This window comes from Cetorhinus maximus, chromosome 26 (genome assembly GCF_964194155.1).
Source record: "Cetorhinus maximus chromosome 26, sCetMax3.hap1.1, whole genome shotgun sequence".
Lineage (NCBI taxonomy): Eukaryota > Metazoa > Chordata > Chondrichthyes > Lamniformes > Cetorhinidae > Cetorhinus > Cetorhinus maximus.
This window is the reverse complement of record NC_135904.1, coordinates 34,698,325-34,714,344: the sequence shown is the minus strand read 5'-3', so window position 1 is coordinate 34,714,344 and position 16,020 is coordinate 34,698,325. Positions and strand designations below refer to the sequence as shown.

The window sequence follows — 16,020 nt, the reverse complement described above, 5'->3', positions numbered from 1 at the left end:
TTTCACAATCTGCCACCCGCAAATGCTGAGCAGGAGATGGAGGAGCTGCACGTCTCCTCCGATGAGGACGCTGAGGAGGATGAGGGTGAGGGGGTCCTCGGTGGTGACGACGACGAAGATGAGGCTCTCACACTGGCACTTGGGAGGCCCTCATAGCTGCCAGACTTGTGGAGGATGATGATGACATGCAGTGAGGTGTCCCCATAGATCCTCACATCACAGTTGTGTACGTTTGACTCAGGCTTGGCTTATCTCAGCGCCAATCCCCTCTGAGAGAATGCTGCTATCATGGAAATGCAGTGGAGGCCCTAATAATCGCTAGATCGCAGGAGGTTGATGACAACATGCAGTTAGAACACTCCATAGATCTTCACACGGCCTCTGAGAATGTCTGACTCCTGTCTGGCCGAGGGCAGCTCGCTTACGCTTCATAATCAGGGCCATCTCGGAGACACAGCCATGAAACTTTAGACGCATATGATGCTGTGTCCGCCTTCAGCAGCTCAGCACTTCAGGAGCTGGTGCACAGCATCACTGGCCGTAGATGCTAGTGTGATGGGGGGCAGCCCCACCTTAAAGGTGCTGAGAGTACACAGAGAGTATGAGAGAACTCTGTGGCACCTGCCCACTACATTCTGGCAGCAATGACCAGCACTGCTGAGGTGCAGGCATCAGTAATGTTTCCAGGGAGTGTGAGGCTGGACCATCAGTGTGGTCTGTGGTCTGAAGGCGCACAGGGAAAGGCCCTGGACTGAGACACCTGCCTTTTATCTCGTGCAGAAAGGTTTCACATCTGAGTGACAAGAACACTGCTCATTAGAACAAGGAGCCATAGGCAGGGAGACATTCTTGGCAGTTTATTGACTGTAGTGAACATTATGTACAAGTGATTAAAACCCATGCCCAGGCTGTGCAACTAATTCTCCTTAATTATCCTAACCCGGCCCCTATGTCTTGGTGCTCCCCGGACATCCACAGCGGAGGTGGAGGCAGCCTGCTAACTGTGACGACTTTGGCGGGTGTCCTCTGGAGGGCCGAGACTTGGAGGGCCCCGGCCTGCTTTCGGCATTCTGCTGTGTGCCAGTGGCACCCTCCTCGGCCTGTGAAGCTGGATCTGCGGAGGTCACAGGAAGAGGGGAATCAGATGGACCAGTCACTCCCAGAGTCACCTAGATGGATGGAGTGTGCACCTGCTGATCTTCCTCTTTATGGGTGCCCGAGGGCCCCTGGCTGACTGTATGAGTGGAAGGGGTAGCTGGAATGAGATTGAGCTGCCCAGCACCCCTATCACATACACGCTGTTGGAGGCCAAGTATGGCATCAGCGATGGAGTTAAGCCCTCGCAGCAGTGCAGGAATGACGTCCTGGTCCAAGGTCTCCATGGCGGCGGCCATCCTGCCAGTGTTGACCTCGGTGTGTTTCAATGCCAGCACTATCACCTCAGCTTGAAGGTGGATGGACTCCTCCATCGTGCCTTGCAATCTGAGGAGTGCAGTGGCCATCCCTTCCTGATGTTCCCGAGCTTGCCTTTGCAGCTCCAGCAACTGTAACATGATCGAGTCCAGAGGCTCCTCATCTGACTCAGACTCAGCAATGTTCTGGCCTCCAGCAGTCCTCCGAGTGCCGGGGCCCTGAGAAGTCCCTGCCTCCACCTGCTGTGGATGAGACAGTGTGATGTGCTCACCAGATTGTGGTCCCAAGGCTACTCTAAAGCTAGGTCCCACCGAGGTGTGTGCCTCTGCGCTGGCGGAGGGTGTGGGTGAGCGCTGTGACGGGACTTCAGGGAGGGTGCCTTCAGATTCCTCTTCGGAGGTTTCTTTGGAGCTTGCTTGGAGGCTCTGGGTCGTGGACTCTGTCTGCTGCTTCCCAGATGTGCCTGTGAAAGTAAGGGGAGATAATTAGTGCATGGCAGTGGCCTGTGAAACAGGACACATCACTCACAGCATGGTTATCTGATGGATGTTGCACTGCTGAATCCTCACTTGGTAGAGCAGCACCGACCTCACCGTCAATACAGGACTGGTCCCAGTCATCGCTGGCGAGCTGGATGGCTCTGTTTTCAAATTCTGTGAGAATGTTGATTTCCGGCATCCCTCCACCTGTCTGCAACCTTTCCCTCCTGTTGTGAGCCAGTTTGTCCTGCATGGATAGAGATGAGGAGAATGTAACAGGACGCCTGCCTGGCCAGATGATAAGTATGCCTGGCCTGTGTGGGTGATGAGTGGTCCCATGGACAGGATGAGTGCAATGAGGGTGTGTGAGAGAGTGAATAGTGATGTCTCTTGCACTGGCAGTGAGTGAGGGCCCTGTAGGTGTGTGATGGGTTTGAGTGTGTGAGTTGGGAGTGATGAAAAGAGTGGCTTACACTGGCGGACCGGAGGAGATCATTCATCCTTTTGCGGCACTGGGTGGCTGTCCTCTTCTGAAGGGCGTTGGCACTGACCACCGCTGCCACCACCTCCCAAGCCAGGTTGTTGACATTGCTACCCATCCTGCAGCCAGAGTTGGGGTAGAGCACATCCCAGCGGGCCTCCACAGCATTAGGCAGTCACTCGAGGGACCTGTCATTGAAGCGGGGGGCTGCAGTCTTTTTTGCCTTTGCAGGCCATGTCTCCTAGGCAGCGGTGGTGAGCTGGTGATGATGAGCGCTTTGCTGGTGGCTGCCTTTTAAAGATGGTGGCTGGCATGATGCAACAGCGGGATGATGGCAAGCGGGCAAATGAGAGCCCACCCGCCATGGAAATGGTGTGTTTCGCGGGAGTGAATTTATAATGAGATGGGCTTTGTAAGATACAGAGTGAAAACCCGCCATTTTCCTCAGCGGGTAGGACTCCATTTTACCCGTCCACTACAGCACTTAGTGCAGTTCTGGGAAAATTCAGCCCCTAGTTTTAAGTATCAGGATGGATCTGCTCATTGGCATTTGCCCAGCACAATAAAGACTGGAACTTTAAGGAAAGAGAAGGAGAGAATGGTTTCCTCTTTCCCGTTCCTCAACTTCCCTTTTTCGCCTGCTTTCAGGTGGCATCCCAGTTCTTGAAATTTCTCACAACAGCCACAAATAAGGATTCCCGAAGACAAGGGACCCAGTCTTTATAAGGATAATCCAGTAGCATTTGTAGAAGTCATGTGGCCCATCATGAAGGTCTCCTATATCCACGTGTGTAACGTTACTGTCCTTCACTGCCACGGGGTCAAAAAGCTGGAGTTCCCTCCCTAATAGGACTGTGGATGTACCTACTCCAGATGTACTGCAGAGTTCAAAAAGGCAACTCACTACAATCTTCTCAGGGGAAATTAGGGATTGGCAACAAATGCTGGCTTTTCCAGTGACACATTCCAAGAAAGAATAAAATAAAAATGTAGCTGGTCCAGTTAAGTTTCTGGTCATAGCTTGCTGATTTTTGTTTTCAGATTATTGTCCAGATTTTTTTTTTCTTTCAATCAGAGAATCATAGAAAAATGACAGCATAGAGGGAGGTCATTCAACCCATCTGGTCTGTACCAGCTCTCTACAAGAGCAACTCAGTTAGCCCTGCTCTCCTGCAAAATTGTTTCTATTCATTTGCTCCAAGCCTCCTTAGACAGCACCGTCCAAACCCACGACCACAAAGGACAAGGGCAGCAGACACATGGGAACACCACCACCTGGAAGTTCCCCTCCAAGCTGCTCAGCATCCTGACGTGGAAATATATCGGCCGTTCCTTCACTGTTGCTGGGTCAAAATCCTGGAATTCCCTCCCTAACAGTGCTGTGGGTGTACCTACACCACATGGACTGCAGTGGTTCAAGAAGGCAGCTCACCACCACCTTCTCAAGGACAGTTAGGGATGGGCAATAAATGCTGGTCTAGCCAGCGTTGCCCACATCCTGTGAACAAACATTTTTTAAAATTCCCTTTAGAAAACCACAATTGAACCAGCCTCCACCACATTCTCAGGCAGTGCCAGATTTTAACTATACTTTCATGTCATGATTTTATGTCTGTGTTTTCATCCTTGAAACTGCACCTGTAAATATAATAGCATTTTGCTTTCTAAACAGCTGTTCTATCACTGTAGTTGCAATTTCTGACCGCTAGGTAACCATGTGCACCAATTTTCTTCTCTCTTCCAAATCGTTTTGCCATCTTGCTCTTCTAGTTCTGCAGTTTATTTTTTCTTTCCATTTTCTCTATCACTTCCAATTTCTTTTTAGTCATATTTATCTATTTGATTTATTATTTAATTATCTTTCCACTTGCTGTAGTTCCCTTTATTTCTTGGTTCTGCTCCCCCGCCAAGCTGTGTTGTCTCCAGTTTGTGATTCCACTGTTGGACTTCTTTCCTCCCTTCCCTGCTCTGCCCCACTCCTGTGTTGCCAGCTGCATTTACACAAATAGTCTTCGCTATGTTAAATGGCATGTTTCTCAGACTGTACGTTTGAAACTGCTAGTGCTACCACTTTGTGGGGCACATGTTGTTCCGGGGTACCTTCATCATTGAGTTGCAGTTGAGGCTTCGTTTCATTTGAGTGTATGTTGTTGCTATCAAGACTGTTTGTGATCATTAGAACGAACTTTGGTGCCTCATTTCATGCGCACATCCAGACAGGCATTTCCTAGCTCTTAATCGAGAACTTAATGAGCAAACTAATGTTTGAACCTTTTTGAAGAAACTATCTAAAGTTTTTCTTTTACTTGGAAGGCTGATGTAATGTTAGTATTTGTCTGCTCACAGTTACTTACGTGCAAAGGTAAAAGAGGCTGAAGTAGCTCAGCAGAAGTTGGGTAGATTCCCTAGGTGAAGACATATCCTAGAGGTTCAGCTAAAGATCATTTCACTCATTTCTCTGTAACTTTTGGGACACCCCTCATTAGGTTTCTGCTGACAGTGCCTATAAGTCAACTATGTGGATTATTGCTCGCACCTTTATCGGGTATTATTCTTAATTTGTCTAATGTAGAAGACAGAGTTTTTGGCATAACCGTTTGTCAGAAGGGGCTGAACTTGCTTATGGACCTCAGTCTTCGTTTGGTTGTGAACCGAGGGACGGGAGCCCTAGCTGATCTGTTTTGTTGGAAAAAGCAGAGAAAAAGCTCCTAAGCTAATATTTTAGAGTGGAGCAATGAGGGTAAAGCTCCCACTTACGATCTGTTTTAATCATAATTTTTTTTTAGCTTTTGATTTACTTTGATGTTTTTTATTTGTTATTGCAGTTTTTGTTTGACTCGAGTGGACTGAGATAAGTAGCAGTCCTAATATCCATATAGATGCAAACATTAAAACCTTTTTTGACGGCTGCTTGAGGCACTAATTTTATTCTCAAATAAAGCTGAGTGTAGGAAGCAAAGATAGAGCTAGAAGCAGAACTCCATCATCATATAGAAGGAAGCTTGGAGAATTATATAATGAACTGCAACCCCCCCCCGCCACCCACTCCAATCCACAGCTCCCTCCCCCTCAGCCTGCAGCTGATAATTCTGAGTGCAGGTTGACTATTCTCAGGTTTTTGGCTGCCGTGCGGGGAAGGCCAATGACAACCTTAATTATGATCCAGGTTTACTTTATTAAGTTGTCAGCTTCTTTGGTTGATTACGTGTTCTCTACACCCTCCCCTACTCCCGGTTAACATCATGGCCAAGATTTTCGATGCAGTTTTTCATTCTTACAGATCAGAGAATGTAATGGCAATAATGAAAATTGTGTTAAAATAAAGAATACACACACCTTTTATTTTAAGAAAAGTGTTAATAATCCTTTATATTTTCCTATTTGCAACCCACTAATGAATTGGCAGATATGTGTTTCAAATCAGCCAATTTCACATAATCTGGTTTTTAGTAGAGTGAACAAAAAAAGACCATCACAGTTTGCCTGCAATACAGATCCTTTTGCATTTTTGTCAAGCAGCTAACAATCCCCTTGAAGCAACATAAGTGTCATAGTTCATTAATCTTGCAGTGGAGCATTCACTTTTTTGCAAAACTCACTGAATGAAAAATTGAGAAACTCCCAATTTACCCACAAACATGTTGCCAGGAACAATCTAATCCTAATCCCTATGAACCTGCAGCAGAACATTTCTTTGAGTTTTAATTGTCCAAAATGTAGCAAATATAGAATGTAGAATGGCAAACCTATATTATATTTGATGCCCAACGAAAGTAAAATTTTACAAATATTGTTGGGATTTAGGACAAACTACCATTTAAGAAACTGCAGTCCCATTCTCCTTCTTTAATGTGAGATTTTGATAAACGCATCAGTATGCTACAGGGATACTGTGCTTGGATTTTCTTATGTTAGTAAACCCCTTTGTTTAATTAAATTCTTTATTGTGAAGACCTGAAATATTTTCGATTTTAATAGATCTAGTCAGGATGTGTTACCACTGAGGGTTAGCAAGAGTCACATCATTCAGTACAAAATACAGGTTCCTATTCATACACACCTTAACATTTATTGCATTACTATTAAAAATGTTTAGTGTTTTATGGATGATGTGGGAATTCTTTTAAACCTTTATATCACTGAAGTGGCAAGATTAAATGTTGACACAAAGGTTGGAAGGTGAATTGTGAGGAGGACAAAGAGTTTCCAAAAGGGATTTAGATAGGCTTAAGTCAGTTGGCAAAAAATTGGCAGGTGGAGTATAATGTGGGAAAAATGTGAACTCGTCTACTTTGGCAAGAAGAATCGAAAAGTAGTATATTATCTAAATGGGGAAAGATTGCAAAACTGCAGTACAGAGGGATCTGGATATCCTGGTGCATCAATCACAAAAAGTTAGTATGTAGGTACAGCGAGTGATTGGGAAGGCAAATGGAATGTTGTCGTTTTTTTGCAAGGGGAATGGAATATAAAAGTAGGGAAGTTTTGCTACAATTGTATAGGGCGTTGGTGCGACCACATCTGGAGTGCCTTGTACAGTTTTCGTCTCAATACTTGACAATGACATAAGAGCATTAGAAGTGGTTCAGAGAAGGTTCACTTGACTGATTCCTGGGATGATGATCTTATGAGGAAAGATTGGATAGGTTGGGCCTCTATCCATTGGAGTTTAGAGGAATGAGAGGAGATCTTATTGAAACATATAAGATCTTTAGGGGAACTGACAGGGTGGATGTTTCGAGGATGCTTCTCCTTGGAGAGACTAGAACTAGGGAACATTTTAAAAATAAGTGGTCTCCCATTTAAGACTGAGATGAGGAAAGATTTTTTCTATGAGGGTCGTTAGCCTGTGGAACACTCTTTCCCAGAGAGCAGTGGAGGCAGGGTCATTAAATATTTTAAAGGTTTAGTTAGATAGATTCTTGATTGACAAGGGAGTCAAAGGGTATAGGAGGGTAGGAAGGAAAGTGGAATTGAGACCACAATCAGATCAGCCATGATCTTTTCAAATGACAGAGTAGGCTCAACGGCCTGAAAGATCTACTCTTGCACCTACTTTGTATGTTTGTATGTAGTATAGAGGTGCTTCTAACTAATATACATCAATTGCCATTCTTGAAAGTGTGCTTCTCAGTCTGAAGTCTCTTAATTCACTTTACCAATTAGTTTAACTATTCATCCAATTTGCTTTTTATTTTTTTGTTACTCAGTATATTTGTTTCCAGCTTCTTCATTTCGTCCATCTTTTCAATTGGCCAGTTGGAGGTGATGATAAATTTCATTCATGTCTGCCATCGTTGAGAGACGGCTTCCAAGATACGGAAAATGGTCTACTTTTTCCAGGATCTTGTCATTGATCTTGATTGATGGGTGGCAGAGGGTGGGGAGGAATGGGTGGCAGATGTTGTTCTGTGGGAGCTGGTTGGAAGATGACCTTCATTTTCTGGGTGTTTGGTGAAAGGCCCATTTACTCGTATGCTTCAGGGAAGGAGTCAACCATGACCTGGAAATCAGTTTCTGACTGAACGCACACACAAGCATCATGTGCATAATGAAGCTCAATGACTGAAGTTGGAGTGATTTTGGTTTTGGATTTCAGATGGTTTAGGTTGAACAGTTTCCTGTCTGTTCCATAGATTATCTCCACACCTGTAGGTAATTTGCTGGGGGTGAGGTGCATTACTGTACCAAGGAAGTTGGAGAAGTGAGTTTGTGCGGTGATACAGCCTTGTTTGATCCCAGTCTTCACTGAAATATAGGGTTTGTGATGGTTCAGTTGATGAGGATCACAACTTGGATGCCATCATGGAATAGGTGGAGGAAGGTGACAAATTTATGAGTGCAGCCAGATTTGAGGAGGACACTCTATAAATCTTCACGTTGACAGAGTCAAAGGCTTTTGTGAGATTGAAAAAGGCCATGTACAGTGGTTGGTGCTGCTCCCTGCATTATTCTTCAATTTGCTGTGCAAGAAAGATCATGTCTGGTGCCTCACGATGGACGGAAACCACACTGCAACTCTACAAAGAGCTTTTCAGCCACTGCAAGGAGGTGAATGAGGAGGATCTTTGCAATGATCTTCCTTGTGGCAGACAACAGGGAGACTCCTCTATAGTTACCACAATTGGACCTGTCTCCCTTTTTGAATATAGTCACAATCACAGTGTCCCTTAGATCCCCTGGCATGCACTCTGCTTCCTAGGTGAGGTTGTGCAGCCGAACCAGGATTGTATCTCCGCTATGTCTGAGTTTCAGTAGGGATTCCATCTGCTTCAGAAGCTTTGTTGTTTTTCAGCTGTTGAATGACTTTTTCAGCTTTGCTCAGGACCAGGATGGTATGAAGAATGCGATGGATGGGGTTTCAGGAATGGAGTTGAGTGTGTTCAAATCAAAGATAGAGGTTCAGTTGAGTTCTTTCAAATGTTCTCTCCAGTGAGCACTGATTGCCTTCCTGTCCTTGATGAGCTCCCCTCCATTCCTGGCTCTCGGTGGACTCATAGATAACTCTAACGGAGTCCTCCTGTTGACAAAATGTTGAGAACATGACCTTGTCATAACCAACACAGTGTTCCATCAGCACAAGACCTCAAAGCGACTCTCTCAGTCCGAACACTGGCACCTGCTTGACTACGTCACCGTTTGAGCAAAGGACGGTAGAGATGTCCATATCATTTGCATCATGGCAGATACCGATGACTGCTGGACTGCCTTATCTGATCTACCATCTCCAACAGCCTGGCCCACAAACAGTGGAGGCAATAGAAGCAATGCTGCAAGAAAATTAACATCGAAGGCCTCAAAAATCCCAGCAAGGCAGCTCTTCTCAGTGCGCCAACCAATGAACCTCCAACCTCTAGGAGCTACACAGTGTGCCAATAGTGCCTGGTCAACCCTAAAGCCCACCATAACAAGCGCCTGCAAAGAGCTCCTTGGACTCCCTACCAGAAAACATCATGGCTGGTTTGATGCAAAACAACTAAAAGATGCAGGACCTAATCAAGTGCAAGCATAAAGCTTTCACAGGCTGGAAACGTCACCACGCTTGAGAAAAGCAGCATTCCTACAGGCATCTGAAGGCAACAGTACAGCATAAAATTCATGACATGCAGAACACATGATGGATAGAAAGAGTGCAGGAGACCAACAACATGCGTGTTTTCTTCACTGTCAAGACAATATTCCATGCAATTGTAAAGGGGAATGCCAAATAATAATCAGCACTGATGAGTGCAAAGTGATGCACACTTGTCAAAAATTGTGCAATGTAACTAAACAATTTATAAAAGTGAACTATTTTTGAGCCTAAAAGCTATAGTTGGCTTGTTAACTTACAATGTACAGACTTGTGACAAAGGAAAACGCAGCAACTAGAATATTGGGTTATGTAGTCAGAGCAGTTAAACACTGGTAAGAACACACTAGGAGGGATGATTTCTGTTGTGCATTATGTGCAGCGTCACTATGAACCCATGCTTTATAAATGCTTTTTGATATTTGGCTGCATGTAGTTCAACGGAAGTATTCCCCACTGAGGCATTGTGTTCAGTTCTCGTCACCGAGCCACAAAAAACTTGTGGAGCATTGAAGCGAACTGTTGATCCCAAGTATAAAGGCAGGGGGGCTATGAGGAACATGTCGAGAAGCTTGAACTCGCAAATCTAAAGAGAATGCGGCTACATACACAAAATATCAGCACTCAGAATTTTACTTCAAACAAAATAATGTCAGTGAAGGTAGTTGAGACTGATATTGAGAACAATTTCTGTGCTTAGAAGATGTAGATTATTTTGAGTAGTGTACCAGGCGGGCTGGTCGCTGGATCCTATTAAGTTATCAGAAGGAGACCAAATCATCTTTTCTATCAACCTTTACTTTTTGTACATTCTCGTACATTTCTTACATCCCTCTCTCCCCACCTCAGATTGCAATGCACCTTCTATCCACAAGACAAGATTGTCAACACACGGCAACTTCTGTGGGCTGAATTTTATGCTCCTCCACCAGCGAGTTTGAAGGCAGGAGCTCATAAAATCCAGCGCATGGCCTGCCCATCGCCAACTTGCCCACCCTCAATCTGTTCCAAATTTTACAGGGGGCAGTGGAGGCACTGGGCAGCCCACCCACCCTGGGGCCTATTGAGGCCCTTAATTAGACAATTAATCACTATTTAAGGACCTCATTCTTTCCTGCCACTGTTTTACCCAATAGAGGGGGAATCCCATGCCCCTGTGAGAAGCCTGGCACTGTCAACTGGATGGGCTGGTGTAGGTTGGGGAGGGTGGTGTTATTGGATGGGGGGGGGGACCTCCTTTGCAGGGGCCCCTGTACCTATCAGAGACACCTGCCCAAGGTCATTCTTTCCCCTTTACCTTTCACTCTCCCCCAGCCGCTCAAACCCAGTTGCCCAGCACTCGGCAGTGCCTGCCAACATTGCCCTGGCAGTACCCCGGAATTACCTTATATCCTGGCTCCTCTTCATCAAGACTGCCTGTAGTCCAAGGAGTGGCCACCGCTGCCATCTTGCGCTGCTGGAACTACAGAGCTGCTGGCCATCCGGATTGTCACTTCCCTAAACCGCTGCCTCCCCCAGGTAATTTTGCATGAGTTGGCGGCCTTGGCGGACTCTAACAATACATACTCTGATTCTCACAAGCCTATTTTTGGGCATGAGCTATCACTGCAAGAGTTTTAAACATGGAGAAGCATTAATATTTTCTCCCAGCTATTTATGCAGCCCTATACCTTTGTTAATATCAAACGCATGACAATATGAGCGTTTGATCATAAAGTCTGAAGTATCTATATAGAATTATATGCTCAGATCACATCTGTCTGTTTTCTTGGGCACGTTTTCAGTGCATACCTTCTCAGAATATAAGAGGAAGGATCTATTCCCCACTGTTTGTCCCCTGTGGTTACTGCTGCTGCTTGTAGCTACTCCTGCCAGGAGACCTGCTGTCATGGTATGTCTCATTCATCCGTCTTGCGCCATCCTCGCACATCCACTGTAGCTCATCTGCAACTACTCTGTTACATCCCTTTCCAACTACGCCTAGGCTGACCCGTGGTTCTGTTGGTTAATGTTGTTACGTTGATCTTTTAAAATTGTCCAGAATGACCCCATGTAATGTCAGTGAAGGAGGTAAGCTTTAAACATCTGAGGTTGTTTTTAATGAGCTGATTCAACAAGCTGGAAATTTACAAAAAAATAACCCACGCACAAAAATGACTGCCATCTTTTCTCAACCAAAATTGATCGTTTCCCACACATCTAAAAATTGTTCATGCAGACTCTAACCTATCTATTCTTACAAAAAAAAAGCAGATTTGCTACATTAGTTAAAAATAGGTCTTCATTTACATTGGAACTTTGCCATGTGCTGGCCTTTACGGAAAAGGTTGCACTCAAACATCGATTTCTCAATGTTGCTTTGGCTGCTGTGTGACAAAAAAATCCTTTAAAATTATGCTCATTAACTTAGTCCATGAACAGCTTTATCAATTCAGAGGTTGTCCTAATTGTTTTAACACAGGCGAAAAGAAAACAATGTCGACAACATCAGCCGCGGGAAGCCAGCAGATCTACTCACAAGGAGGTTCATTCCAGCCCGGACGAGCAGGACAAACGTTTAGGTAAATTTAAGAGCATCTCAGATTCATCACAAGCTGTTTAACAATTACAATCAGGGCACATCAGCTGCAGCCAGTGAAATCATTCTTCCCTGTCTGTTCAAAAAAGCAGCAACTTCAGGAACCTCGCTTTAGGACACTGTTCCTTTCAGAAACTTAGATCAGAAGTGATCCGGTGACATTTCCCCTTTCAATTATGTGTGTTTGTGTTCCATAAAATACGTTTATATGATTAGTGTACATTATAATACACATATTTTGTTTGTATATTGCTGCAATCAATTTAACTCTTATTAGTCTTTTTTTTTATAAGAGGTTTGTATAGTTTTTTTTCTAACATCACCTTCCGTGTGCCAACTTGCATATTGACTACCTTGGACTAACTTGGCTGTATTTCTCCCAACTGAATCTACCTCGCAACTTTCAGACCTAGCTGACAGACTTTTCCTATTGAACAAGAAAGTTTTGTTCAGACTGGCAATGTGAAAGCAGGACTGCTGGCATGTGCAGCCAGTCCAAGCATTTATCTCAATTATATGGGATCAGCATTACCTGCACAACTTAAACCCATTGATGTAGAAAACTTTTCACTAAACTTCTCCCACGTTGAACTCCACACATGTGGTCCATTGTCTGTGAAATGAACTTTCCTGGAACTCCCTCCCTCACAGCACGTGTGTTTGATGCATGTACCTAAATCTGTCAATCTCAGTGTCAAAAATTTAAATTGATCCAGCATCCTCAGTCTTTTGGAGGGGAGCATTCCATATTTCAACTATCCTTTCTATGGAAAAACTGTTTCCTGATTTCACTCCTGAATGAGGATGATGAGCTATAATTTTAAGAAAGGGATAGCAAAAAAGCCGATGAGCTGAGGGTATACATAGCCACATGGCAACATGATGTGCTTGCTATAACGGAAACTTGGCTTAAGGAGGGGCAGAAATGGCAACTCAACATCCCTGGATATTGAGTTTTCAGACAGGATAGGGAGGGGGATAAAAAAGGTGGGGGGTAGCATTATTGGTTACAGAATCAATTACAGCTGTGAGGTGGGATGAAGTACGAAATGAAGCATCAAATGAGGCCATATGGGTTGAGCTCAGAAATAAAAAAGGGGCAGCCACTTTGCTAGGATTGTACTATAGACCCCCAAATAGTGGAAGACAGTTAGAAGAGCAAATATGTAAGCAGATTTCTGAGTGCAAAAACAATAGGGCAGTAATCGTTGGGGACTTCAACTACCCTAATATCAACTAGGGTACGAACAGTGTGAAGGGCACAGTGGGCGCAAAATTCTTGAACTGCATTCAAGAGAACTTTTTTAGCCATCATGTAACAAGCCCAACGAGATGGGGGCAATTCTAGGTTTAATCATAGGAAATGAAGCTGGGCAAGTGGATGAAGTAGCACTGGGGGACCATTTTGGAGATAGTGACCATAATAGAGTTAGATTCAGCATCATTATGGAAAAGGACAAAGATAGAACAGGAGTGAAAGTTCTAAATTGGGAGAAGACAAATTTTACGAAGCTCAGAAGTGAGCTGGCGAGAGTGGATATGATACAGCTATTAGAAGGGAAAACCGTGTCAAATCAGTAGGAGGCATTCAAAAGCGAGATTCTACTGGCGCAGCGTAGACATGTCCCCACAAAACAAAGGGTGGTACTGCCAAATCTCGAGCCCCCCTGGTTATCCAGAAGCCTACAGGCCAAGATAAAGCAGAAAAAGAAAGCTTATGACAGCCACAAAAGACTTAATACTGTAGAAAGCCTAGAGGAGTATAGAAAGTGCAGGGGTGAAAAAGCAAAGAGAGGATATGAAAAAAATATAGGCAGGTAAAATCAAAGAAAATCCGAGGATGTTTTACCAGTACATTAAGAGCAAGAGAATAACCAAGGAAAGGGTAGGGCCTATCAGAGATGTAGATAATAACTTATGCATTGATGCTGAAATTGTGGGCAGGGCTCTCAATGAGTACTTTGTCTCCAACTTCACTAAGGAGAGGGATGATGCAGACGTTCTAGTTAATGAGGAGTGTGAAACATTAGATACAATAAGCATAGTGAACGAGGAAGTCCTGGAGCGACTGACATCCTTGAAGGTGGATAAGTCACCAGGGTCAGATGGATTGTATCCCAGGCTGTTAAAGGAAGCCAGGAGGAAATAGCGGATGCTCTAAGGATCATTTTCCAATCCTTGCTAGATACAGGCGAGGAACCAAAGGATTGGAGGTCTGAAAATGCTGTACCATTATTTAAAAAGGGTGCAAGAGATAGGCCAGAAAATTATAGACCGGTCAGTCTGACTTCAGGGCAAATTATTGGAATCAATTCTGTGAGACAGGATAAACTGTCACTTAGAAAGGCACAGATTTATCAGGGATAGTCATCATGGTTTTGTTAGGGGAAGATCGTGTCTTACTAACTTAAAAGAATTTTTTGAGGAAGTAACAAGGAGGATTGATGAGGTTAATGCAGTGGATGTTGTCTACATGGATTTTAGTAAAGCATTTGACATGGTCCTACATTGCAGGCTGGTCAGAAAAATGGGATCCCATTGAATACAGGGGAAGGTGGCGAGTTGGATCCAAAATTGGCTCAGAGACAGGAAGCAAAGGGTAATGGTCGATGGATGTTTTTGCAAATGGAAAATGGTTTCCAGTGGTGTTTCACAGGGTTCAGTGTTGGGGCCCTTGTATATATTAATGATTTGGGCATGAATGTGGGAGATATGATTGGGTTTGCAGATGACACAAAAATTGGTCATGTTTTTGATAGTGAAAAGGATAGCTGTTGTCTCCAGAATGGTATCAATGGTTTGGTTGAGTGGGCAGAAAAGTGGCAAATGGAATTCAACCTGGAAAAGTGTGAGGTAATGCATTTGGGGAGGGCAAACAAAGTAAGGGAATACTGAATAAATGGGAGGCTGTTGAGACAGGTTGAGGAAGTGAAGAGACCTTGGAGTGCACGTACACAGGTCCCTGAAAGTGGCAAACACGTGGACAAGGTGGTTCAAGAAAGCATATGGAATGCTTTCCTTTATTGGACAAGGTATTGAATACAAAAGCAGGGATGTAATGATGGAACTGTATAAAATGCTGGTCAAGCCACAGCTGGAATTTTGTGTACAATTCTGGTCACCACATTACAGGAAAGACATAATTGCTCTGGAGACAGTACAGAGAAGGTTTACAAGAATGCTGCCAGGGCTTGAAAATTGCAGCTATGAGGAAAGATTGGGTAGGCTAGGGTTGTTTTCCTTAGAACAGAGGAGGCTGAGGGGTGACTTAATTGAGGTGTACAAGATTATGAGGGGCCTAGATAGGATAGGCAGTGAAGACTTTATTCTCCTAGCTGAGGGGTCAATTACCAGGGGGCATAGATTTAAGGTGATTGGTAGAAGGATTAGAGGAGACACGAAGGAAAACTTCACGCAGAGGGTGGTGGATGTCTGGAATTCACTGCCTAAATCAGTGGTTGAGGCTGAAATGATCAACATATTTGAAAGGTACTTGGATCTGCATCTGAAGTGCTGTAACCTGCAAGGTTACGGACTAGGTGCTGGAAAGTGGGATTAAAATAAGCGGTTTGTTCCTTTTTCATCTTTTTCTGGCTGACAGACATGATGGGCTGAATGGCATTTTTCTGCACCATAGCTTTTCTATGGATCAGATTTTGCTATAGAAATAATGATGAGGTTAACAGCACTCATCATATTAAAAGTGTAAATCTGACAGTAACTTCCAGTGGCTGCACATGCACACTTAAATACGTTAGGACTTTGTAATCTGAGTTGTTCTGCTCTTTCAGGATTTTCACTCTCCCGGTCGGTATCTCCCTGAGAGACATGGTAATTGAAATACATGGAACAGCATGAAGTTGTGGTACTTACATGATGAGTACCCATGATGGATAAACTTGCCAGAAGAAGTTAGGACTCATCTATCAAATATAATTTTTAAATACATTCTCAACTGCAAAAAAAGGTCTTGCTTACTGTCAAACCACCTTTTGGC

The 16,020-nt window shown here is 44.2% G+C and overlaps 1 protein-coding gene across 3 annotated transcripts in view; it reads left to right on the top strand.

Moving 5' to 3' along the window:
* arnt2 (aryl-hydrocarbon receptor nuclear translocator 2) overlaps window positions 1–16,020 on the top strand; it is a 357,501-nt gene that overhangs the window by 247,630 nt on the left and 93,851 nt on the right. For all 3 annotated transcript variants that reach the window (XM_078530482.1, XM_078530481.1, XM_078530483.1), the window contains exon 14: window positions 11,907–12,006. In XM_078530482.1, coding sequence (XP_078386608.1) covers window positions 11,907–12,006 — 100 coding nt within the window. The remainder of the gene's footprint in view (window positions 1–11,906; window positions 12,007–16,020) is intronic.